The sequence below is a fragment of the Carcharodon carcharias genome, chromosome 31 (genome assembly GCF_017639515.1).
Source record: "Carcharodon carcharias isolate sCarCar2 chromosome 31, sCarCar2.pri, whole genome shotgun sequence".
In the NCBI taxonomy this organism is placed as follows: Eukaryota; Metazoa; Chordata; class Chondrichthyes; order Lamniformes; family Lamnidae; genus Carcharodon; species Carcharodon carcharias.
Genome location: NC_054497.1, coordinates 17,131,461 through 17,157,712, shown reverse-complemented (window position 1 = coordinate 17,157,712; position 26,252 = coordinate 17,131,461). Strand labels below are relative to the sequence as shown.

Here is a 26,252-nt window from a genome sequence, read left to right as displayed (position 1 = left end):
CCACAGCCGCCTCGAGGGCAACATACAGAGGGGGTGAGACTCCTGGCATGTTGGAAGGATCTGACAGGGAGGGCCTTTCTCACCACCAGCCAAGCTACGTCTTGGTGCTTGTTGGAAAGTTCTGGCAATGAGGCATTCTGCCAAATGACTTTGACAGTCTACTCGGGGAACCATCCCACAGGATCCACCCTTTCCTTTTGCTGCAGGGCCTCTAAGATGTTACGTGCCGACCACTGCCTGATCGACTTGTGGTCAAAGGTGTTTCTTTGCATAAATTTTTCCATGAGTGACAGGTGGTACGGCACGGTCCAACTACTTGGAGCGTTCCGCGGCAGCGTGGCCAGACCCATCCTTCACAACACCAGGGACAGGTGGAACCTCAGCACATAGTGACACTTGGTGTTTGCGTACCAAGGGTCTACGCACAGCTTGATGCAGCCGCACACAACGGTGGCCATCAGTATGAAGGCGATGTTGGGCATGTTTTTTCCCCTTTACCTAGGAGCTTGTACATTGTGTCCCTGCGGACACGATCCATTTTCAACCTCCAGATAAAGCGAAAGATGGCTCAGGTGATCGCCATCGCGCAGGAGTCTGGAATGGGCCAGACCTGCGCCATGTACAGCAACAGCAAGGGTGCCTCACACCTGATGACCAGGTTCTTACCCACAATGGAGAGTGAGTGTCGCTCCCACATGCCCAGATTTCTTTTCACCATAGACACTCGCTCCTTCCAGTTTCTAATGCGTGCCCCGGTCTCTCCGAACCATATCCCCAGCACCTTCAGGCCGTCAGCTCTGACGGTGAAGGGGACAAATGATCGGTCAGCCCTGTTCCCAAAGAACATGGCCTCACTCTTCCCACAATTTACCTCAGCTCCCAAGGTCAGTTCGAAGTGCTCGCAGATGTGGATCAGTCTGCGCACCGACAGCAGATCCGAACATAAGACGGCAACCTCATCCATGTACAGGGAGGCTTTGACCTGTGTGCCTCCGCTGCCTGGGATTGTCACTCCTCTTATGCCCAGGTCCTTCCTGATGGACTCAGCAAAGGGTTCTATGCAACACACAAACAGGACAGAGGAGAGAGGGCAGCCTTGCCTGACTCCAGATTTAATAGGAAAGCTATCTGATTCCCACCCATTGATTGAGATTGCGCTACTGATGTTAGTGTACAGCAGTTGGATCCAATTGCGAATTCACCATTTTGGAGAGCACATCCACCATGTAGGTGTGCGATATTCTGTCAAAGGCCTTCACCTGATCCAGGCTGATGAGGCAGGTGTCCACACCCCTGTCCTGCACATAGACTTCTCCCAGAATGCTTCAGTCACTTCTCACCGGCGCCCTCTGTTGGATGCTCTTCCTCCTGTTGAGTGCAAGAGTCCTTCTCCTCGATTCCCTTGAGTCACTGTGTCTGCAGTGACTTCTCCCAGAATGCTTCAGTCACTTCTCACCAGCACCCTCTGTTGGATGCTCTTCCTCCTGTTGAGTGCAAGAGTCCTTCTCCTCGATTCCCTTCTGAGTCACTGTGTCTGCGGTGACTTCTCCCAGAATACTTCAGTCAATTCTCACCAGCACCCTCTGCCGGACATTTACCATCCACTGTCCCATAACACTTATACAAAATATTAAACTTGAGAAAATAAAGTACACTGTTAGAGGCTCCACTGATGGATTTTATGTAGCTTGGCAATCTTTCTTAGATTATTTGGAGGAACTACAGCTCTCTACTTTCACATAACTGATCTTAATTAGGTTGTATGTGAAACTATATCTGGTCTATGATTGTTGCTGATTCTCTTTTTTTTTTATTCGGGGCTGGGGAGGGTTCTTTCTTTCCTTTATCTTCTTCTTTCTCCTACTTCTCTTTTCCTTTCGCTTTTCTTTCTCTTTCTCTTCCAAATGTTAAGTGTATTAAATTATTAATGTACTGTAAGCTATTTTTTGTATTGTTACTCATTATGATTGTTGTTAAAACTTAATGAACAGAAATAAAAAAAAGAGATCAGCCATGATCTTATTAAATGGCAGAGCAGGCTCGAAGGGCCAAATGGCTAACTCCTGTTCCTTGTTCGTATCTCAGTTGAGGCTTGTCTTTGTCAACAAATGGTCTCAGAAGACTCGGGCTAGCAAAGAGAAAAAGTATCATTCAGGGTTCAGTGGCCCAGTGACTGTCCAGTCACTGCTGCTGGAAAACATACTATGGACACCAGGCAAGAAAAAGATCAGGTTCATCTGTGATACTCTTAAATGTTGAAAAACCTGCTGACAATCACTATCAATGCTCATAAGTGAAGAATAGATGTTATCTGTGGCAATATTTTCCCCCTCAATCAGTAGGAAAGGGAAGAAATCTGTTTTTAGTTAGCCACAAATAAATTCAATTTAGGCAAGGGCTTTGAAGGTAACTTAGCCTTAATGTTAAAAAAAATCAATCTTGGCCCTAATTTGCATTTACAGATACATACCAGTTGTCTGTTATGGCTCTGCAGCTTAGAATTTCTGTCCTCCAGGTTCTTCACAATGGATTTCAAATCCTCTAGTTCATTCTCTAGTAACTTGACATGAAGTAACACTTGTTGAGAGCTGCAAGGAGTAACAAGCATCATTATTTAACAATCAGCAGTGGACAGGTCTGGATTGAGAACATGGTTTGAACTTTAAAAGGTAGCTTCAATTTGGTTTCCTGGTAACTATGTGTGATTTTCTTAGGATTCTGTTCTGTACCAGGGGATTTTATTCTACACTTTGATGTGGGCCAGGAGTACATATTAGGAAATTGCTCATGCGAAAGCCATGAATTTCCATCCACAGCAGACAGAAAATCACACGCTGTGGGTGCACAGTATTCCAAGGAAGAAAATCACCCCTTTTTTTTAATTATACTGAGTAACTGATCATCGCCTAACTGCTAAAACCTAAAGGTAACTGAAGTTCCCAACTCCTGACAATTTCTGGTCAAATGAAAGTACATTTTTAAAATGGCCTAACTTATAAAGTTCATTATTACAGCACAGAAGGAGGCCAACTGGTCCATTGAGTGTACGCAGCTCTCTGTGGAGCAATCCAGTTATCCCACTCTTTGAAATGAATTTTTCCGGGAAGCCGCAGTCCTACCTCCAGGGCGAAAGTGGGAGCCAAACCCTCCCAACAGGTGGCAGGACCCAGAGGCAGCATTTTGCTGACGGCAGCAATTAACAGGCTGCTGGGGTCACGTACAATTGAGGATTGTGCCCAGCACCTGCAAGAGGATGCTACTGTTGGCCAGTGCTTAAGCTGCAGCGCCTGAAGGAAGATGCCTCAATGGCAAGGCCATGATATGTTGGCATCTCTTAAAGCTGAGGTGTATTCTAGCTGAAGCAACTGCTGGAACTGATTAGAGAAGAGTTTCTGAGTGTAAGAAGAGTGAAAGTGGCACATCAGTCCAGAGAGCATGCTCCAAGGATCTTCAATGCAGCACTGGAGGCCTTATTGCAAGGTGGGCAGGAGGAGAGAGGTCCTCTTCCCCCAGGAGGCCCTTCAGTTACACAAAGAGGGAGTGAGAGCAGATAACTGTCACAGTCAATGCCAGCTATCTAGCTCTGAGGACCTGGATGCAGTGTAGGAAAAAATTCAATGATCTTACATGAGTGATTAAGGTCAATAATTACAACTTCATTTATAAGGATATAGCCTTTGAACAGTAACCGCACAAATTGCTCCACTCAACACATCCACTTCACTCAACTACCAGCTGTTTCTATCATGCACAACTCAAGATATTCATGGCCTCAAGCTTACCCTCACACACTTAGTACTGCTGCAAGTTTCATACCCACATCTTTCAGTTTGCATACACTTCCAGTTATTCAATTATGACACATACATCATCCAAACACATTACACAACACTCACTGACAAACTTCCCTCTTTCTTGCAGGACAAAGTGACCTATTGCCGGAGACAGCAACACCTAATCAGTGCAGGACAGGTGCAGCTGCACGTCCTCACTCCAATGGAGCAGACTGTGGCCAGCAGCAGATCTGAAACTATAGAGAATGTCAGTTTGTTCCTGCTGCTATGGCCCACACCAACAATGATATGAAGTTTTCTTTTTGAGACAATGATGATCTCTTACTCACCACTGTTGCCTGGCCTTAGTTTCCATGAGTTTGTTGCCTCATTGCAGTTTGAATGCAGGTAGCAAGACATATCAGGCAGTAAATACATACTCTATATACTCATGTAAAAGTCAATCTCAAGTAAAAGTCAACCACATGACTTTTGACCTAAAAAGCATAAGTTTTCATATACTTCATGCAAAAGTCGACCCTAGTTTTTCAGGGTTCAAATTGTGTTGTGCATATTAATGACTTACCAATAATTACTATGTTAATTAATTTAAAGGTATGCTTAGGAACCTTTTTCCTTCCGCCAATTTCAACAGCAATGTCCCAGGCAATCGACAAGACTAACTTGTACCACATTATCTATCACAATGCCTATGAGAAAGAATAACCAGTACACAGCTGAATTTAAGCCGGTGAAAAACGTAGCAGAATAAGCCAACAAGAATCAGCAAAACGGTCATATTATCACCCGTGGAACTTGGGTAGAGGTAGCAATTCAAGGTGTAGAGTCAAGGCAGGAGAGCAAAATAGTAATATGAGAAATGAGGGTCAGAGAATGGCAGGAAGGGACAGAGAGAAAAAACCTAACAATATATCAGCAGTCAAGACTAGATGTTGCAAAGGTAACAAAAAGACAAAACTGAAGGCTCTCTATCTGAATGCACATAGCATTCATAGTAAAGTAAATAAACTGATAGCCCATATTGAAATCAATCAATATGATCAGATCGCAATTACAGAGACATGGCTGCAGAACGAAAAAGACTGAGGCCTTAATATTGAAAGGTACATGACATTCAAGAAGAATAGGAAGCTAGGTAAAGGCAGAGGAGTAGCACTGTTAATCAAAGAGGGCATTGGTGCAATAGTTAGTGATGAACTTGGTTCAGGAGATCAGGACATATAATCGGTTTGGGTGGAGATGAGGAATTGTAGGGGAAATAAGTCATTAGTGAGAGTAGTCTACAGATCCCCTAACAGTAGCCACAGTATAGGACAAAGTGTCCAAGAGAAAATGTTGTGTACTTGTGATAAAGGGACAGCAATAATCATGGATGATTAAAATCTACACAAACTGGAAAATTCAGATTGGCAGTAGTAGCCTGGATGAAGAGTTCTTAGAATGCTTTCGAGATAGTTTCTTAGAGCAGCATGTTCTGGAATCAACCAGAGAGAAGGTTATATTAGACTTGGTATTGTGTAACGTGACAGGATTAATTAGTGACTGCACGGTAAAGGCACCCCTAGGTAGCAATGACCACAATATGATTGAATTTTACATCCAGTTTGAAAGGGAGAAGAGCAGGTCTGAGACTAATGACTTAAACTTAAATAAGGGAACTATGTGGGGATGAAAATTGAGCTAGTTGAAGTGAACTATGAAACTAGGCTAAAGGATAGGTCAATAGAGAAGCAATGGCAGGCATTTAAGGGGATATTTCAGAGTATTCAGAATAAGTACATTCCTACTATAAAGAAAAATTCTAAGGGGAGGACCCAACATCAGTGGTTAACTAAAAATATTAAAGAAAGGATCAAACTTAAGAAAAAAGCATACAACTCCACAATTTGAGTGGCAGGACAGATGATTGGACAGAATATAAAGGATGGCTGAGAATGACTAAAAGGTTAATCAGGAGAAAGAAAATAAAAAGGAAAAGAGTAAGTAAAGTGAGCGTTGGTCCACTACAGAGTGACAGTGGGGAGTTAATAGTAAATAAGGAAATGGCGGAAGAAATGAACAAATATTTTGCTTCTGTGTTCACTATAGAGGATACAAAAAACATTCCAGTAATAGCTGCAAATCAGGTGAATGGGAGAAAGGAACTTGGTGAAATTGAAATCACTACGGAAACAATACTGAGCAAATTAATGGAGCTAAAGGCTGGCAAGTCTCCGGGTCCCGACAGACTACATCCTAGGGACTTAAAAGAGGTGGCTAATGAGGTGGTTTATGCGCTGGTGTTAATTTTGCAAAATTCCCTAGATTCTGGAAAGGTTCCATCAGATTGGAAAGTAGCAAATATAGCCCCTGATTCAAGGGAGGGAAGCAGAAAACAGGAAACTATAGGCCAGTGAGCTTGACGTCTGTCGTGGGGAAGTTATTAGAATCGATCATTAAGGAGGTCATAGCTGGCCACTCAGAAGAGTTCAAAGCAATAGGGAAGAGTCAGCATGGTTTTATGAAAGGAAAATCATGTTTAATCCATTTATTGGAGTTTTTTGAAGGAGTAACATGCGCAGTGAATAAAAGGAAGCCTGTATATGTACTGTACTTGGATTTACAGAAGACATTTGATAAGGTGCCACATCAAAGATCATTACAGAAAATAAAAGTGCATGGTGTAGGGGATAACATATTAACATGGATAAAAAAGATTGGTTGGCTGGCAGAAAGCAGAGAGTATGCATAAATGGTTATTTTTCTGATTGACAGGATGTGATGAGTGAAGTCCACAGGGGTCTGTACTGGGGCCTCAACTTTTTACGACTTACATTAATTTAGATGTGGGGAGTGAAAACATGGGCCAGAATTTTCATGTCGGCATGTGGGGGCGGGCCCCACACACTGACGCGTAAAATGACACGCGGTGACGTTGGGCGAGCGTCCTGACATCACCACGCACCATCGCAATATTACAGTGGGCAGCCATGCAATGATCTCCGGTGCGCGCCCGCCATTAAGTAACAGGCCACTTAAGGCCCTTGAGGCAATAATTGATGCTGATTTTTCGGGGTCCATGCGATCTTTAGGTCCTTGCACGGGTGCAATGGGCAGGCGGGTAGGAGACAATTTTATAAACCTTACCCACAGGTGGGATAAGGGGGTGAGTGGGGTCACGAGTGTTCTTTGTCAGACATTTAATGCTTAAAGTTACTGCTACTTGCGTGTGAGAGCAGGAATACTTCAAAACTCTTCACAGCTGCTTGGACAGAAGTAACAGGCTTCAGGTCAGGACTCTGGAGTAAACATCATTTCTGGGGCCTTGCTGGTTTCAGGAAGTCTTCCCTTAGTCTGGGAATGGGAGTTGTGCTCTCCACTCACACACACACACACACACATCACAATGCAATAAGGAGGGACAGAAAAGAGGAAGATTTACAACTATGGGCAACAACAGTAAAAGAACCATAGGCATGAATACTCGTTCACATGATTTCCAGAGTCCGAGAAGTCAAGTCCAGAGGGTGTTTCCTTTGTGGCAGATTTCAGTCTAAATGAGTTTCCGGTTGGAGATGGCAACACGAAAATCCTTGAAACTAATGACCCTGCAACAAAATGTGGTTTTTGTGTTTAGGCCACTTAGCAGGCAATAATCAAACACTTTTAACATCAAACAGGCTTTGAGGAGTTGAGAGATGGTGGCCAACTGCTTGGTCAGCGGGAAGCCGCTGGAGTTCTGTCTGGTTGGTGTTGAAGCAGCTGGCTGAGCTGTGAGGCTAGAAATGAAATATTAAAATGGTCCAAAAGACTAGAAGCATGAGGTCACGTGACATGACCCATTAATGAGTTAACAGCAGCCTCACAAGCAGCTTCTGTGCTCCTAGCTAAAATCCATTGTTTCCCTCAGGAGCAAAATGGTGGCTGTTAACACTTCTTCAGGTATAACGGGTTTTGATGGCTCTGTCTTTGTTATTGTCCCGGCTGGGGGAGTCAGTTTATCTGTTAGTCCTCTAGTTTTGTGATTATAACGTGGCTTTACAATGGGGTGTGAGATTCCACAAGGATTCTTCTGTTCTTGTAGTCTGTTGGAGCCTTCCAGGCAAACAGCCAATCTTGTGACCTGTAGCAACCATTTTGTGGTTCAGCAGAAGTCAATTTTAAAATAGCAAAAAAGAATAAAGTTTTGATATATACAGTTTTTTTCTTTTCTTGTCTTATTGATATAACACTTGACCACCCCCAGTTCTATCTCTGTCTTTCCCCTTCCCTCCTGTGTTCCATCACCAACCCCCAGTCCTGCCTCTGTCTTCTCCCTTCACTCTCATGTTCCAGCACCAGCCCCCCAAGTCCTGCCCTGTCTTCCCCTTCTCCACTGATATTGCCTCCCATATTCCAGCCTTGGCACAGCTTCTGATACAATCACCCGACATCTTGCAGAAACGCTCTTAAAGGTAGGCAAAGGCAGTGTCTACATATCTCAAAGCCATTGATTAAGTGATTTTCGCCAGGCACATGCCACCTATGCAAGCATACAAATTAAGAGCAGGAGTAGGCCGCTCAGCCCCTCGAGCCTGCTCCGCCATTCAATAAGATCATGGCTGATCTGACTGTAACCTTAACTCCACATTCCCATCTACTCCAGATAGCCTTTCAAGTAAACAGTCGGGAAACAGACCGTTCTAATTATCTGCTGGCAGGGCACATACTTCCAGCAAGTCAACCTTTTAATGAGCATACAGGAGATGTGAATGAATGTGAATGAATGCAAATGTGGTCCCCCAACATAGATCAGTGGGAAACCCGACCCATCATCCAAGTCGGCAGAATAAAATTACAAGATAATTTCCCACCAGTGGGGAACTGATTTTTTCCACCATGCTAAATTTAGTGCCACCGCACATCACGTTTCCCTCTACCGGTGGGAGCGGAAGACTCTGCCCCAGGTTTCTATACTGTATAGTAATGTTAGGCTGCATTTTAAACTAACACAAACATTGGCAATTCTGATGTTTACTCATGTACTTTTTTTTGATATTTTCTGACCTTAGGCAGGGGACTTTTCACACTGACATAGCACAGGCTTTTTACAGCCATTTTATTTCAAGCTACCTTTTGAGTTTATTTTTCAGATCAAAGATTTCCTCAGTCAGACGTACATTTGCTTCCTCAAATCCTTCTACTGATCTTTGTAGTTTTGCATTTTGATCCACCAGCTTCCTGTTCGTGTACTCCAGACACTCGATGTCATTGATTAGCTCAGTAGTCTCTCTTGAGAAAAAAAAAGTTAAATTTAAAAGTTATTTCAAAGGCAATGTTTAAAGGCTCTCACTCACATATCAGGGTTTGTGTTGTTGTTGAATATAAATATTCCATATTAGTTAGATATTTTTTCTACCAATTTTCTCCCATCATTTCACTGTCTAAACACATTGATTCCTTAACGGGGTCTCTTCCCATGGAACCTACTTGACTCCAGTACTTCACTAATGTGGTTGTTTTCCTTAGTTAATGTTACTTTAATAAATGAATGCAAGGCAGCATGGCAGAGTAGAACATTAGTATTCAAAAATAATGTCCTAACATAGACTTCTCTCTCTGAACTCTATTGTCCCATCAAAATAAAGTAATTACACGAGGAAAAAATATCCACAACTATACACAAATCAATCTATCTGCAAAAATTCAGAATTCTCATCTTTCTCCACTTAGGTGCAAGATTAATATAATCTCAAATGTGTAGAATATAACTTCCTACTAGCCCCAAATTCAGTTTACAGTTAAGTCATACAGATCAAAAGACCCTAGGTTTGATTTCAGTCTCTCGTGACTTAGCTAATCTTAGCAAGGCTGGCACTAGAGGCACTCTGAACTCAGGGTTAAGAGCTAAAAAAACTGGGCTGCTACATCCAGTAACCCCCTAAAAGAAAATGTTGCATAGGTGTTTGGTAATAGCTCAGTAGGTCTGAAGTAGTCTTCATAGTCATACATAGGTTAACTGTAAGTCTTTATTGACCCTTAGAACTACTTACAAATATACAGTAAAGGGTACAAGCTGGGAGCTGTTTCCATGCTTGCTGGTACACATGGCTCTGTCCAACACTAGGCTGACACTGGGGGCGGGTCATGTGCTCTCTTACATTACTTTGTAAGCGGTACTGCACTCAGTCCCACATTAACCCTACATGTACCAAACCCTTGTACTACAGAAAGTATGCATGTGCAGACATTGGCTGAGGACACAACTGATTCAGCTGCAAAATTCTCCATGGAACCTTGACTACGAATGGTAATATTCTTGCCTGAATCAGAAAGTCATGAGTTCAAACCCCAATCCAGAACTTGAGCACAAAATCTAGGCTAACCGAGGTATAGCTGCATCTTCAGACATGACAACTTTTGACTGAGATACTAAACCCAGGCTCAATCTAACTATTCAGGTGGGTATGAGAGATCTTGTGTGTGATTTTCCAATTTGGGGTAGAGTGGTAGATAAATTGAACCTCCATCCATCATTCCTATCCCACCCCAGCCCCGAACAATTTCCTTGGGTCCTGGAACACTGGATATGTATAGCAGGCTCCAGGCACACTTGGTCCAAGAGGGAGCCAGTTACTGCCAGTTTGAAAAATCCTCAATAGTTCTGCAATGGCATTATTGCTGCCACCAGAAGAGACACCTAGACATTTAAAATGTCAGTTGAGTCTCAAAAATCCATAAAGCTACGGCAGTATACATCTCAGCAGAAATGAAGGCCTATACTGTAAGTGAATGGGGGCATATATGGCAGGAGAACAAGCCTTTCCTCGGTCATTTCCCTCCACTGCTGACCTTAGGGCCACCGTCACCACTACCTTGGTCTTATTGCCATCTTCCACATGGCAGTCCTGGGAAGTAGCAGTAACTGGAATGGATAGGAAAGGAACTGGGGGGCTGCACCCCATGGGGAGGGGGAGCAAAATTGAGGTTGGGGTCGATCTGACTGGCAGAATTGCTTCATACTCCACTGCCATTCCATCCCATTTCAGGCAAAGAATCTAGCCTTCCATACTGCTATTCAAAGTAATGCAAGGAACACTCTGAGGGTCATTCCCAACATTTATCATTTATCAACAATGTCAATAAATAAATCAACTTGTGCTTTATCTTTTTGTGGGACTTTATTGTGTGCAAATTAAAGGTCATATTTACTAATATAACAATGACCACAGTTGAAAGCAATTAATTTCCTGCAAAGCGCTTTGGCACATCCTGAGTATGTTGAAAATGCTACATAAATACAAATTATTTCTTTCTTTCAACAGTTGAATAGCCATTTGACACATATTGAAACTGGACACTTTTGTGAGTTACTGGATGGCTGCGGGCAAGAATGGAATCTTGAGGACTGCACAGTGTTCAGCGTCATTTGCAACTGCTCAGATACTGAAGCAGTCCATTTCCAGATGCAGCAAGGTCCTGACAACTTTCGGGCTAAAGCTGATAAGCAGCAATTAACATTTGCACCACACAAGTGCCAGGCAATGACCATCTCTGACAAGAAAGAGTTTGGCCACGTTCCCTTGACATTCAATAGCATTACCATTGCTGAATTCCCAAGCACCAACATTCTGAACGATTACAATTTAAATGGACCAGCTATATAAAGTGTGGCTATAGGTCAGAGGCTGGGAATTCTGCAGTGAGTAACTCATTTCCCAACTCATCAAAGCCTTTCTATCATCTTCAAGGCACAAGTCAGGAATATGATAGAATACTCTTCACTTGCCTGGATCAATGCAGCTGCAACAACAGCCCCTTTTACAGCACCTTCAAACCTCAACCTCTACCACTTAGAAAAACAAGGGCAGCACAAGGTGGGGAGCACAGAGTGCCTTGTGAATAGAGTGCTTCGTGAACCAAGTCGGAAGCCTGGTGCAAGTAGGAATTCAGTGCAAAGGAGGAAAGAGGTGCTTCTTTTTATTCTTCTGTTTTTCTCCTGTACCTGGTGAGTGTTCTTCGTTTGTCTCCAAACAAGGAGGCTGTCACTTACTATCACTTGTTATTAATTCAGTTAAGTAATCAAACAAATAAATAAGGTTAAACAGTCATGCTATGACTGTGAACTGTGGGACTCTGTGGAGTGCATCACAATCCTGGACAATCATATCTGCAGTAAGTGCCTGCAGCTTAAACAGTCTTGGTTCAAAGTTGCCAACATATAGACCAAACTGCAGACTTGCGGGACTTTCGAAAAGAGAAGAAATACCTGGACATTTTGTACTGGGAAGCAGTCACGTCCTTTAGATTAAGGAACCTGCAGGATGGATGAGAAAGCTGACATGGCACCATCCTGCAGGATGCCATTCAAGTGATGGGAGTGAGAAGAAATTTGGCAGTGAAAAGGGGCAATGTACTCAGAGGGATAGGTACAAATAGAGCCACAAACGGGAGCTCCGAAGGTTGCATTGCCTGCCTGGTGCCAGGGTGAAGGATATCTCCTCACAGCTGGAGACAAATTTTGGGTGGGAGGGAGAGTTCTAGTGGTCCACATAAACATCAACGGCATTCGTAGTAGGAATGATGCTCTGCTGAGAGAGAATTTGAGGAGTTAGGGTTTAAATTTAATCACAGAACCTTGAAGGTACTTATCTCTGGATTGTTATCTGAGCCACGCGTCAATTGGCTTAGGATCGAGCAGACTAGAGAATTAAACACATGGCTCAAAGTGGTGTAGAAAGAAGGGGTTTTGACTTTTTTATTTATTTATTCACAGGATGTGAGCGTCGTTGGCTAGGCCAGCATTTATTGCCCGTCCCTAATTGCCCTTGTTCAGAGGGCATTTAAGAGTCAACCACATTATTGCGGATCTGGAGTCACATGTAGGCCAGATCACGTAAGGACAGCAGATTTCCTTCCCTAAAGGACATTAATGAACCAGATGTGTTTTTACGACAAGTGGTAATGGTTTCATGTTTATCATTAAACTTAATTCCATATTTTTATTGAATTCAAATTCTACCATCCATGGCAGGATTCAAACCCAGGTCCCGAGAACATTATCCTGGGTCAATGAATTACCAGCCCAGTGACAATACCACTATGCCACCACCCTCCCCGGGGCATTAGTACCAGTACCCAGGAGAGAGGGAGCTGTTCCATTGGGATGGGCTCCACTTAAATCAGATTGGGATCAGTGTCCAGGCGAATCATACAACTAAGGCTGTGGATTGGCTTTAAACTAAAAGTGGGAAAGAGGAAGGAGGATACAGTTTAAGGGAAATTTAGAAATCTAAGGGACAGTTGAGCCAACAGAGCACTGTGGCGATTTGAGTAAAGGCAAGCAGGATGGGGCAGAGAGGCTTGGGTTTTTGTCCGCAAGTCAGGTGTGCTGAGTTGGGAGAGTTCCCGGCTCCACAAGTCAGGGGATAATGGTTATATCAGAAAGACAATGATATTAATGATGATGTAAGCATGACATCAAAGTCAGATGGCCAAGAGATTCAAGGGAGCAAGACACAGAACACTCTGTGTCCAGAGAACCATGATGTCTTGGATGTAAATAGTTGTAAAAAAAAATAGTTTTAAGAAAAACTCAATACTGACTATCTCCAAGTCATTCATAGTGTAAGAGAAGCCTCACCTGGCTAGAAGAAAACACAAGGGCAACAAGCCAAACCGTGATGGCAGTGCTAGAGGCCAGTTTAAGAAAACTGAGGCCACAGATTTGTAATGCACAGGCAAAGACCTAGGAACAGCTCAACTTCACAAAGAAGAGGAACAAAAGTAAAACATACCTTAGTTGGGGACAATGAACGAATCACTCACGATGTTTACTTCCATTGAACAACTACTACCCTTTCCACAGCCCTTCCAACACATCCAGTACCCACAGCAAGAACAACAATGGAAGCTCTGGAAGCGCTTTTATATGCAATTGGGGACACAGCTGATGATGCCCTGGCAAGGCAAAAGGCCAGAGACCTCAGCACCCTACAAGGAAGTTTTGAGGGCCTTCGATAAATATTTCAGCCCTAAGAAACATCCGGTCATTGAACGGGCAAGATTCAACCAAAGGAGCCAGAAACTGGGTGAATCCATCAATTCATTTATTGATAACTTGTACACGCTGGCCAGTAGTTGCGGCTACAGAGCTTTAAAATGTGAGTTAATCCATGACCGCATTTTAATTGGCACGCTGAATGAGGCGCTGCAAGGCAGGCAGAGCTGCAAAAGTAGATTGGGATGTGTACTTCAAGGAGATACCGAGGCTTGAGAGGGGTCGATCCGGCGGTACATAGGCCCAAATTCCAGAGCGCTGCCCATCGAAAAGCCCAAAAGCCTACCATAATCACCAAGGGGGCGGGAAGAACCCTTCCAACTATTTTAAAGTGTTCCAGGTGCAGTGACAAAAAACAGCATTACTGCAAAGCATGCCCAGTAGGGAGAGCCAAATGCTTTCTCTGTGGCAAGACTGGACATTTTAAACAATTCTGCAGATCTAAAGCACAATTTAAAGGAATAAAACGAGAACAAGCTTCCAACCATTCTAAAGTACAGGAAATTGGAAATAAAGACATTGAAGCTGGAGATCTCCTGGGATAAATAAAAGACCCCAATAAGCAGTTCTGGTCTACAGAGCTGGAAGTCAAAGGATACAGAATATAATTTAAACTGGACACTGGGGCTGGGGTCACAGTCGCAACGGACAAATTGGGCTGGTTTAATAACTTTGAGATCCAGCCATCAAAAATAAATCTACAGGGGCCAGGAGGCAAAGATCTCAAAGTGAAAGGTCAGATCACTACAACCCTTAGACATAAAGAAATTAATTAAACTCTTTATATCTTACGGAACCAGCAAAATTCTCTGCTCAGAAGGGCAGTGTGTTCAGGACTTGGTCTTCTACAAAGGTTGATGAGGTAATAATAGATACAGGGGATCAATATTCAGGAATGGGTTTCCAAAGTTGTTCCAAAGACTGGGAAAGCTCAAACCTGCAGCAGAAATTGAAGTCAATTCATTATGGAGTAAGCCAGTCTTTATTGAAGGAGCACCATCCACTGGACCACAGAAGGAGATTGCAGATCTTTCACTTCTCTTTGGAGGCAGGCTAGAAAACGTAGAAACAGTATGCACCAACAATGAGTGACCATCTGCTAGATGAACCTGTAGATCTTGGCTTGCTCTTTCAGGACAAAGTTCAAGAGAATGAAACTGCCACAGAGGCAGATGATCTGTTGGAAGAGGTCCTGAACCTTACTACACCCTTTAGCTCCACTGCCAATGATCATGAAGTCTTTGTTGTTTCTTTTGAGGAGAGTCTCTTTTGTTGAAGAAGATAATAAAAAAGTGAATTTGTCTACTTATTCCACTGAGCCCACTGACAATATACATCAACAACTGTAAGCAGCCAGCAAAAAGCTATCCAGGGAGAATGAGATGTTTAATTCTAAATTGGATCAAACCAATAGTGAAAGTTCAGAGCTTATTTATTTGTACAAATTTAAGCTGGGGCTCATGCTTGGATCTCATCAGCATGCCATGGACACACTCAAGGTTTCCTTCAGTAAAGAAGCAGAGGCCCAAACATCAAACATCAGTCAAACATCAAGTGGAGTTTGAACATATTCAAACCAACAGAATGTTGAACTAAAAACCCAGTCATTAGTAGTCACACAGCACTACCAAGCCAAAGGAGTATTCACACACTAGAAATGGTGCAACAAAAGTAAGTGAACATATTGCAGTACAGGAGTGCATAAATGCTATACCGCATCTAAGGAAACTGCCACAGCATAGATGGAAGTGTTGGCTACAGAGCAACTATCTGAAGGAGTACTGACACCAGTACTATTACTACTGAGACCCTTGTAGTAACAGCGCCCAACGCTGATGTTGAACTTTCAAGCAATTTTACAGACCAGAGTACTATGCGGGAGCTTCCTATAGCTCCCTGTCCTGAAGTTTATTCCACTGTTCATGATGGCGCAATCTTACTTTCTCCTGCTGACCCAGAGATCCCATTGTATGCAACAGAGCAGCCTCATGCTGAAACAAGTACGGAAATGCTACCAATATCTACAGAAAGTGAAATCCCTACTCTAAGAGCAGTAATGAAGTCCTCCTTTCCTTATATCCAGCAGTGTCTTCAGGATGTTCTTCGTTCTTCTTTTTGTCTACCAAAATTTATTCTATTATCATCACAGCAGCAATGAATGATACAGCTGCGAAGTTCTTCATAGGAGCTGAAAGTGCTCCATTTTCTCAAGTCAGTGCTTTCAGCATTCCCCGTTGTGCAACACAAAAGAAAGAGAGAGAATTTCAGCTCATGGTCTTCCTTTTCAAAGGGGTTGTGATCATTAAATTCCTGGAGGGTTCTCTCTTCAATTAGTTTTTCCTTGATTGGTTTGCATGCCTTTACTTTCAGATCATCGCAATAGTCACAGCCCAGGTGCCAGCTGTCATGAGAAGTTGCTATCCCAATTCACCAATGTGTTTGCTTTCCAAGATGGTGATGAGGGAACACATACAGCCCACACATCCTCTAAGAGAGCAAAGAACACTGTTGGGGATTGGCACCTTTGTCAGAAGTGATTTTGGGGGGGCGGGGGGAAGAGTCCTCAACATCGATTCTGGAACCCATGAAGTCTCAAGGCATCAGGTCAGACATTGGCAAGAAAACCTCCTACTGGGTACCACCTGCCGTTCCCCCCTCAGCTGTTGAATCAGTACTCCATGTAGAACATCACATGGAGGAAGCACTGAGGGTGGTAAAGGCACAGAATGTGCTTTGGGTAGGGGACTTCAATGTCCATCACCAAGAGTGGCTCAGCAGCACCACCACTGACCAAGCTGGGCGAGCCATAAAGGGCATAGCTGCTAAACTGGGACTTCAGCAGATGGTGAGGGAACCAAGAGGGAGAAATCTATTTGACATCATCCTCACCAATCTACCTGTCGCAGATGCATCTGTCCATGACAGTATAAGAGTGACCACCACAAGGTCCTTGTGAAGACGAAGTCCAGTCTGCACACTGACGATACTCTCCAGTGTTGTGTGGCACCACCATATACAACCAATATCTGTAACCTCATGGCCCAGATTATCCCCCACTCTACCATTACCATCAAGCCAGGGGACCAACCCTGGTTCAATGAAGAGTACAGGAGGGCATTCCAGGAGCAGCACCAGGCATACCTATAAATGAGATGAAGCAATAACACAGGACTACTTGCATAACAAACAGCATAAGGAGCATGTGATAGACAGCTAAGTAATCCCACAAACAAGGGATCACATCTAAGCACTGCAGTCCTGCCACATCAAACTGCGAATGGTTGTGGATAATTAAACAACTAACTGGAGGAACAGGCTCCACAAATATCTCACCCTCAATGATGGGGGATCCCAGCACGTCAGTGCAAAAGATAAGGCTGAAGCAACTGCAGCCACCTTCAGCCAGAAGGGCCAAGTGGATGGTCCTTTTCAGCCTCTTCCTGAGGTCCCCAGCACCACAGGTGTCAGTCTTCTGCCAATTTGATTCACTCCATGTAACATTAAGAAACGAATGAAGGCACTGGATACTGCAAAGGCTAGGAGCCCTGACAACATCCCAGCAATAGCACTGAAGGCTTGTGCCCCAGAACTTGCCGCGCCCCTAGCCGAGCTGCTCCAGTACAGCTACAACATTGACATCTACCCAGAGATGTGGAAAATTACCCAGATATATCTGCCCACAAAATGCAGGTCAAATTCAACCCAGTAAATTAATGCCCCATCAGTCCACTCTCGATCATCAGCAAAGTGATGGAAAGTGTCATCAACAGTGCTATCCAAGTGGCTCAGCAATAACCTGCCCACTGATGCTCAGTTTGGGTACCACCAGGGCCACTCAGCTCCTGACCTCATTACAGACTTAGTCCAAACATGGACAAAAGAGCTGAACTCCAGAGATGAGATGAGAGTGACTGCCCTTGATATCAAGGCAGCATCTGATTGAGCATGGCATCAAGGGTCCCTCACAAAATTGGAGTCAATGGGAATCAAAGTGGAAAACTCTCCATTCGTTGGAGTCATACCAAGCACAAAGGAAGATGGTTGTGGTTGTTGCAAGTCAATCATCTCAGTCCCGAACATCACTACAGGAGTTCCTCACGGTAGTGTCCTCAGCACAACCATCTTCAGCTTTCTCATCAACACGCTCCCTCCATCATAAGATCAGACGTGGGTATGTTTGCAGATAATGGCACAATGTTCAGCACCCCTCCATGACTCCTCAGATATTGAAGGAGTCCATGATCATATGCAGCAAGGCCTGGGCAACATTCAGGCTTCGGCTGATAAGTGGCAAGGAACATTCACGCCACATAAGAGCCAGATACTGACCACCTCCAACAAGAGAGAACCTAACCATCTCCCCTTGACGCTCAATGGCATTATCATCGCTGAATCCCCCACTATCAACATACTGGGGGTTACCATTGACCAGGAACTGAACTGGATCAGCCATTTAATTGTTGTGACCACAAAAGTAGGTCAGAGGCTGGGAATTCTGCAGAGAGTAACTCACCTCCTGACTCTCCAAAACCTGTCCACCATCTACAAGGCACAAGTCAGGATTGTGATGGAATGTTACCCATGTGCCTGGACGAGTGCAGCTCCCACAACACTCAAGAAGCTTGACACCATCCATGACAAAGCAGCCCACTTCATTGGCACCACATCCACAAATATTCACTCCCTCCACCACCGACACAGTGTGTACCATCTACAAGATGCAATGCAGGAATTCACCAAGGCTTCTTCAACAGCATCTTCCAAACCAACGACCACTACCATCTAGAAGGACAAGGGCAACAGATAAATGGGAACAGCATCACCTGGAAGTTCCCCTCCAAGTCACTCACCATCCTAAGTTGGAAATATATCACCATTCCTTCACTGTTGCTGGGTCAAAATCCTGGAACTCCCTCCTTAACAGCACTGTGGGTGTACCTACACCACATGGGCTGCAGCGGTTCAAGAAGTTACCCTGCTCAAGGGTAACTAGGGATGGGCAACAAATGCTGGCCCAGCCAGTGAAGCCCACAACCTATGAATGAATAAAAACAAAACACCCACACATCTCCATCTGGACTCATCACCTCTGGATATTGCCTTCTCAGCCCTCAACCTCTTGAGCCCATTTGCACAGATCAACATGTGTTCCCAAAAACACCCTGGGATACCCACCTTCCCCAGTAATGCCCTAGCCCTGCAGCCTCTTCCCTTGCCTCAGGCCACTTCTCCTCCTTCCCTGGCAACCCAAAGCCCTGCATACAGCTGGTCTCATAAATAGAGACCTGCCCACGAGCCCTCCTAAAAGTGATGTGGTGCTGCCTGCACAGCCTGGCGCTGATGACTGAGAGCGCTGCCCAAAGCACGGTAGGCAAACATGCCTCAAAATCTCAAGCAAAGCACAGCTCGCCAGGTGAACAGCACTTATGTTCATTTGTGAAACACGTCGGCATGATACCCGGATGATCCAGCGTGGGGGGATAATTCTGGTACGCTGTGCCTATAATGATGTGCAGATTTATTACAATGAAGCTTTCAACATGCAGTGGCAGGAAACACAGCCCACCATTGACAGGCAGAGCAAACAACTGCAAACTGGTTTCACAACATCGTGAAAGATCTTTGGCTTTCTCACCATATTGTCCACTCAGGCCCACCTTGATGCCCGACGCCAGCGAGCATGGAAACTTCCACCCAAAAAGACTGCTACAAAGAGATATAGAAAGGCTGAGTGGATAGCAAGGTGGCAGGTGCAGTACAATTTGGGAAAATGTGCTGTTATTCACTTTGGGAGATATTCATTTTGTGTCCGGCTGCATCAAGCTGTGTGTAGACCCTCGGTACACAAACACCAAGTGTCACTACGTTTTGAGGTTCTAACTGTCCTCGGTGTTGCGAAGGATGGGTCTGGCCAGGCTGCCGCAGAACGCTCCAAGTAATTGGACCGTGCTATACCACCTGTCCCTCGTGGAAAAATTTATGCAGAGAAACACCTTTGATCACAAGTCCATCAGGCAGTGGTCGGCACATAACATCTTAGAGGCCCTGCGGGAAAAGGAAAGGGTGGATCCTGTGGGAAGGTTCCCCGAGCAGATTGTCAAAGTCATTTGACAGAATGCTTCATCACCAGAACTTTACAACAAACACCAAGACGTAGCTTGGCTGGTGGTGAGAAAGGCCCTCCCCATCAGATCATTCCAACACGCCAGGAGTCTCACCCCCTCTACACGTTGCCCTCGAGGTGGCTGTGGTGGGGACGAGACCGTTGTTCACCTCCTTGTGGATTGTGCCTTTGCAAAGAAGGTCTGGAGAGAGATGCAGTGGTTTCTGTCGAGGTTCATCCCAAGCAATTCTGTGACACAGGACTCTGTGCTCTATGGGCAGGGACACACACCAAGACAGACATCAACTGCAGCTGGAGGATCATCAACTCGGTGAAAGACGCTCTTTGGTCTGCCTGAAACTTGTTGGTCTTCCAGGGCAAAGAGTTGTTCCCGATCGAGTGTTGCAGACTGGCACATTTCAAAGTCCAGGACTACGTGCTGAGGGACGCACTAAAGCTTGGGGCAGCCGCCGCAAAGGCGCAATGGGGAAAGGTTGCTGTTTAAGACCGTTCTGCCACAGTGCACCGAGGGGCTGGGAACTGTTGAGAGCGCCTCGGGCTGTACAGCTCAAAATGAATGTATGCAGTGAATACTAAGTGTATTATAAATGTATTAAAGCAGATCAGAGTGCAACATGATGTATGTTGATAACTCCAATACCTTTGTCTGATTGCCTGCATTGACTATATTGAAATGATTGTAACATTCATTGATTGTATTGATGCACCTTGTGTAAAAGTTGAATCTGATTGTACTTATGTGATGGTGATTTTGAAATGGTTTGGAATGTTATTCCAGATATTTTATGAATAATGTATATTTTTCAAAAAAAAAGTTATTCACTTTGGGAGAAAGATCGCTTCTCCGCCTTTTGGCTAAGATCAATTGTAGTTGTGAAGCGGTGGCTATAACCAATCGAGCCCCAGACCATGGGGTACCTAACACCGTCCAGGTGATGGTGAAAGACAGCAAAGGAGGAGCACCCATGGATCGGGCCTTCTTCATCAAGCGGATCCTGTTGAAGGCGTGTGGATTTGAAGTGGAGGAGATCAACTTCCTCCCAGACTTCCCCTGCACTGAATGTTTCGACGTGACTTTCAAGCATGTGGCAGCTTGCGTCAAGTTCCTGAAGGTGTTTGAGGAGAAGAGAGACCAGCCGGAGATGGTGATGGTGACGGAGATCCTGACGGTGGAGCTGCTCTTTGCTCTGCCGTTGCAACGGGACCATGTGGTGACTGTGCATCTCTACAACCCCTACATCCCTGTCACCGACGTGTTCACCTTCCTAATCAGGTACGTCGACAAGGTTGGGAGCTGCACCAAGGTTAGAGACGCCTTCGGGATTTGGACATGCAAACGCCAGGTTAAGATCACACTCAAAACCGATGGTAGGGGAGCCATCTTCTACCCTCCTTCCAGCTTCGCTATCGGGGGAAGCCGTGGCTACCTTGTCTACGCTGGGCAGCCCAAACTTTATCGCTCATGTGGCAAGTCTGGTCATGTGGCAGCCAACTGCAGGGCTGCCCTCTGCAAGAACTGAAAACAGGAAGGGCACCAGACAAAGGACTGCAAACAGACTAAGCGCTGCAACCTGTGTGGCAAGGCAGGCCACCTCTACAGGAACTGCCCCAAATGCTGCCTCACTTATGCACAGGCAGCCAAAGCCAACGAGGGGGAAGCAGAGGAAATACCAAGGACACTTGCAACACTCCAACCACCAAGGCCCCCAGTGAGAACGAGACAAAGGAGGACAGGGAGAGAGAGGTGGAGGAAAGGATTGAGGCAGCAGACAGCCAATCAACAGCACTGCCACTGAACCTCCCACTCCTCAGGAGAGTGAATCAATGGATGAGGAGGAAGCAGCGGAAAATCAGCAGGGAGAGTGGCAGCTGGTGAAGAAAGCCAAAAGGAAGAAGGGGCTAAGAAGGGACCAAGCCACTTCCCAGACAACTGGCAAGAGGCTTCTCCCATCTGACACGCATGATGAGGGCAGCTGCTCTTCAGACGAAGAAGTACAAGGGCGGCACCGACAGAACATTGGAGAGAATGAGGAGGGCAGCGCACCCCAACTTTGCCCACAACCCAAAGAGGCCAGCGCATCCCAGCCCAGGAATCTGAGAGCAGTAAAGCGCACAGCGCACCCCAGCTCCGAGAAGCTGGGAGCAGCAATGCCCCAGAGAGGGAGAGGATTGGAGAAGCTTCTCCAACAGAGGACATTTCAAATCCCATTCACTACACCAACCCCCAGATGCCACCCGAGCAGAACATTGCCAATGGGGAGGTTCAGGACAGTTTTAAAAACCTTATACTACTACTCTCAGGGCAGCAAGCCTGGAATTGTGTTATACTAAAGTTTTGCACAGTACTGTAGCTACAAGCCAACCACATCTTCAATTTAGGCATGTATTTATTTCCTGATTAATCCAAAGCTTTCTGTCTTCCTCATTTAATGGCCCTCAATTAAATAGTGTGAAAAAATTGATAATCACGAGGCAAATAGGAACTGCAGTAGATAGAACTCATTAGTCTACAAAAAATAAGCACAATGAGTTAGAGTAGGAGGTGATCTTTTGAAACATACAAGATTCTGAAGGGGCTTGACAGGGCAGATGCTAAGAGGGTATTTCCCCTCTGGGGCAACATGAACTAAGGAGCACTGTTTCAGAATAAAGGATCTCCCATTCAAGATAGAGATGAGCAATTTCTTCTCTCAGAGGATCATTAATCTTTGGAATTCTCCCACTCAAAGAGAGGTGGAGGCTGATTCAGCTGATTCTGTGCTGGATATCCTCTTTGATGGTCACCTTTTAAGAAAGGTAGCTGCCTAGAAATGGGAAGTGTTTCCCATCGATAACAATAGCTAGAGGTGTAGGTGCTTGTCCAGGGAGGGGCTGGTAGAGGATTTTGGTCTTGCTGCTGTTGAATGAGAGACCAATCCTTTTGTATTCAGAATTGAAGAGGTTGAGGGTGGTCTGAGTGTTGCTTGCACTCTGTGCCACAGGTGTGCATCAATATATTGTAAGTTGTGGTTGTAAGTATTGTAAGTTGAAGTGTCACCTTCGTCATGGTTCTCCTGCCTATTGAGTTTGAAAAGATTACTGTTGAGTTGAGACTCAACCATGACCTTTTGTGGAAGTTAGTCACGAATGAGTTCCAAAAACCAGGTCAAGGTAGATAGTGAAGAGAGTTGGCACAATCAAACATCCTTACTTGGTGCCGGTCTGGATACAAAAGATGAAGATCGCAGGTTTTGAAGGTGCTGTCGAAGGAGCCTTGGTGAGTTGCTGTAACATATCTTGTAGATGGCGCACACGACTGCCACTGCACCAGTGGTAGAGGGAGTGAATGTTTAAGGTGGTGGATGGGATGCCAATCAAGTAGGCTGCTTTGTCTGAGTTGAGCTTCTTGTGTTGTTGGAGCTGCACTCATCCAGACAAGTGGAGAGTATTCCATCACACTCCTGACTTGTGCCTTATAGATGATGGAGAGGGTTTGGGAAGTCAGGGGACGAGTTACTCGCTGCAGAATTCCCTACCTCTGACCTGCTCTTGTAGCCACAATACTTATCTGGTTAGTCCAGTTCAGTTTCTGATCAATGGTAACCCGCAGGACATTGATAGTTACAGGAGTCACAGGATAATAACAAATTTTGCTAGAAATCCTAAGTCTCTGGAGGACTTTCCAAAGGGCTTCATGCTTGATGGAGTCAAAGGCCTTGACAGATCAATAAAGACCACATAGAGTCTTTGTGTTATGCCAGACACTTTTTTGGATTTGTTGAGTGACCAAGATCATGTCTGTGGTTTCCCTGGTTAGTAGGAAACCACACTGGGTCTCTGGAAGGATGTCTTCACTTATGGGTAGGAGATGGTTCAGCAGGATTAGTGCCTAACTCTTCCCCACAATTGGTAGAAGGGATATGCCTCTATAGTTCCCACAGATTGACTATTACCCTTCTTGAATGAAACAAAGATGGCATTGAGGAAGTCTGGAGGTAGTACCTCATCATCACAGATTTTTGTCAAATGGTCTTGAGAGTTTGAGTGAGAGTGCATGACCACAAACTTTATAGATCTCCGCAGGAATTTTGTCCGCACCACACAACTTGTTGTTCATCTGTTGAATAGCTTTTTCTGTCTCAGCAAGGGTTGGCAGCATACCCAAATTTGATCTCTCAAGCCACTGAGGGATTGTTTCGATTGTTATGTCTTGCAAGCATATTCTTAAATATGGAGACCAAAATTACACACAATATTCCAGATGTGGTCTCGCCAAAACCTTGTACAATTGGCAAGACTTTTTTATAATTATACTCCAAATCCTCCTGAAATAAAGGCCAACAAGCCCTTTTCTTTCCTAATTTCTTGCTATACCAGCATGCTAACTTTGTGTTCCTTGTATGAATACACCCAACTCTCTCTAAACGTCAACATTTAAAAGTTTCACGCCTTTTAAAAAATATTCTTTTCTATTCTTAAGACCAAAGTGAATAACCTCACACTTCCCTACATTATGCTCCATCTGCCACCTTGTCGTCCACTCATTTAACCTGTCCATATTTCTTTGCAGCCTCTTTGGTCTTCCTCACAGCTTGCATTCACACCTAGCTTTGTATCATCAGAAAACTTAAGGTGCATGCAGCGTGATGTTGACATGTAATGCATGCTTGGCATTTCCAATCAAGACATTAAGTTTGCGAATTTCTCGTCAAACCAGTCTTGGTGCATGTAAGGCTCAAACCTGTTGATTTGGGTGCATGTCTCTTGGATTGCAGATTTGATCTTGTCTCAAAACCCTTCCACACTGGCATTATTGGAGCCTATGAGAGCAAGACAGGAAGAAAGTTGCATCTGGAATTGTTAACTTGTTTTTATATCCTGGAGAATGTGGATATTCAAACTTTTTCTGAATTCCTTTGAGTATCTTTGGTGTTTGGGTATTTGTCGTATGTTCATGGTGGGGCAGACAAGTCCATGGTCTGTCCAGCAGCCCTTTGCACCCCACACAGCTCAAGCGATGTGCACATCCTTCTTATCATGGGCATAGACAATTCCGTAATCCAGGATGGCCAATGCGATGATCGGGGATCTTTCCACATTGTTTGGTATTTATCTTTCTAAACTGAAGAGTGTATTTGTGATGGTGAGCCCATGTTCAGCGCCCTTGGTGAGGAGCAGTCTTAGATTGTAGTTGGCATTTGATTTCCCCACTCCTTCCTTCTTGATGGTGCCCTTCCAAATGGTGTAGTTGCATCCAACTCTGGTATTAAAATCTCCCAGTAGAATCAGTTAGTCTTCTTTTGGGACAGCTGCCAGTAGAGAATCCAGATCTGTATAAAAGAGCTTTCTGGGTTTTTTTTTTCCAAGAGAATGGAGTGTGGGAGAATAAGCACTGATGATTGTAGCCCTTTCATTGGCACTAACCTGAAAGCGTAAGGTCATGAGCCATTCATTAATGTCATTTGGAAGCCCTGTAAGTATATCTGCGGTTCTAATTTGACGGCGAACTCAACTCCATGGATACGACGATCTTCCTCTGGTTTACCCTTCCAGATGGTGTATCCTCCTCCTTCCACTCTATGCTGCCCTTATGCAGGGAGTTCACTGAGCACAGCAACATCGATATTACATAAGATGAAGAGTTTAGGCTGTGGTGGTCAACTCTGAGTTAAGCATGTCTGATGTGGCTCAGGATCCCTGACACTCTGGCATGATGGTCTCAGCTGTATTTGATGTCGAGGAAGACAGTGGGCAGGGAAGGTGCACAATTCGCTGGTCTCTATTTTCCCTGGTCCCTCTTCTCGGCCAGCTGAGTTTTTCATTTCTGTTTATCTCTTCCAATGCCCTTCCAGTCAGCCTCCAGGCAGTCACAGCCATCAGTGACTGTCTCCCAGCTGTCAGTGTCAATATCCGCTATCTTTATATCTCACTTACAGATGTCCTTGTAGCAGAGGTATGGATGTCTAGGAGATCATGACCCAGTGGCCAATTCACCATACAGGCAATCTTTGGATATAAGGCTTCCATCCACCCAATGATCATGGCCAAAGCATTGAAGACTTTGTTGGCTTAGCAATAAGTGTATGTTGATGAAATTAGCACACTCCAGGACCTCTGAGATGGTGGCCTTGTCCTGCCAAGAGATGCCAAGGACACATCTAAGACAACAAAGGTAGAAACTGTTCAGCCTTTTCTCCTGTGATGCATATGTTGTCCAGGTCTCACCACTGCAAAGGAGTGCACTGAAGCTACGGGTGTGGTTGACTCGCAGATTGATATTCTCAGTCAGGTTGCTGTTGTTCCGCACTCTTACTTAGTTTGAATATATCAGCTGCAG

General features: G+C 44.7%; 1 protein-coding gene across 1 annotated transcript in view; it reads right to left on the bottom strand.

Annotated features, from left to right (window-relative positions):
• LOC121271595 (protein KASH5-like) overlaps positions 1-26,252 on the bottom strand; it is a 99,256-nt gene that overhangs the window by 40,299 nt on the left and 32,705 nt on the right. The window contains exons 6-7 of the mRNA XM_041177630.1: positions 8,886-9,044; positions 2,471-2,588 (exon numbers count right to left, since the gene is read on the bottom strand). Of these exons, the coding sequence (XP_041033564.1) occupies positions 2,471-2,588; positions 8,886-9,044 (277 nt within the window). The remainder of the gene's footprint in view (positions 1-2,470; positions 2,589-8,885; positions 9,045-26,252) is intronic.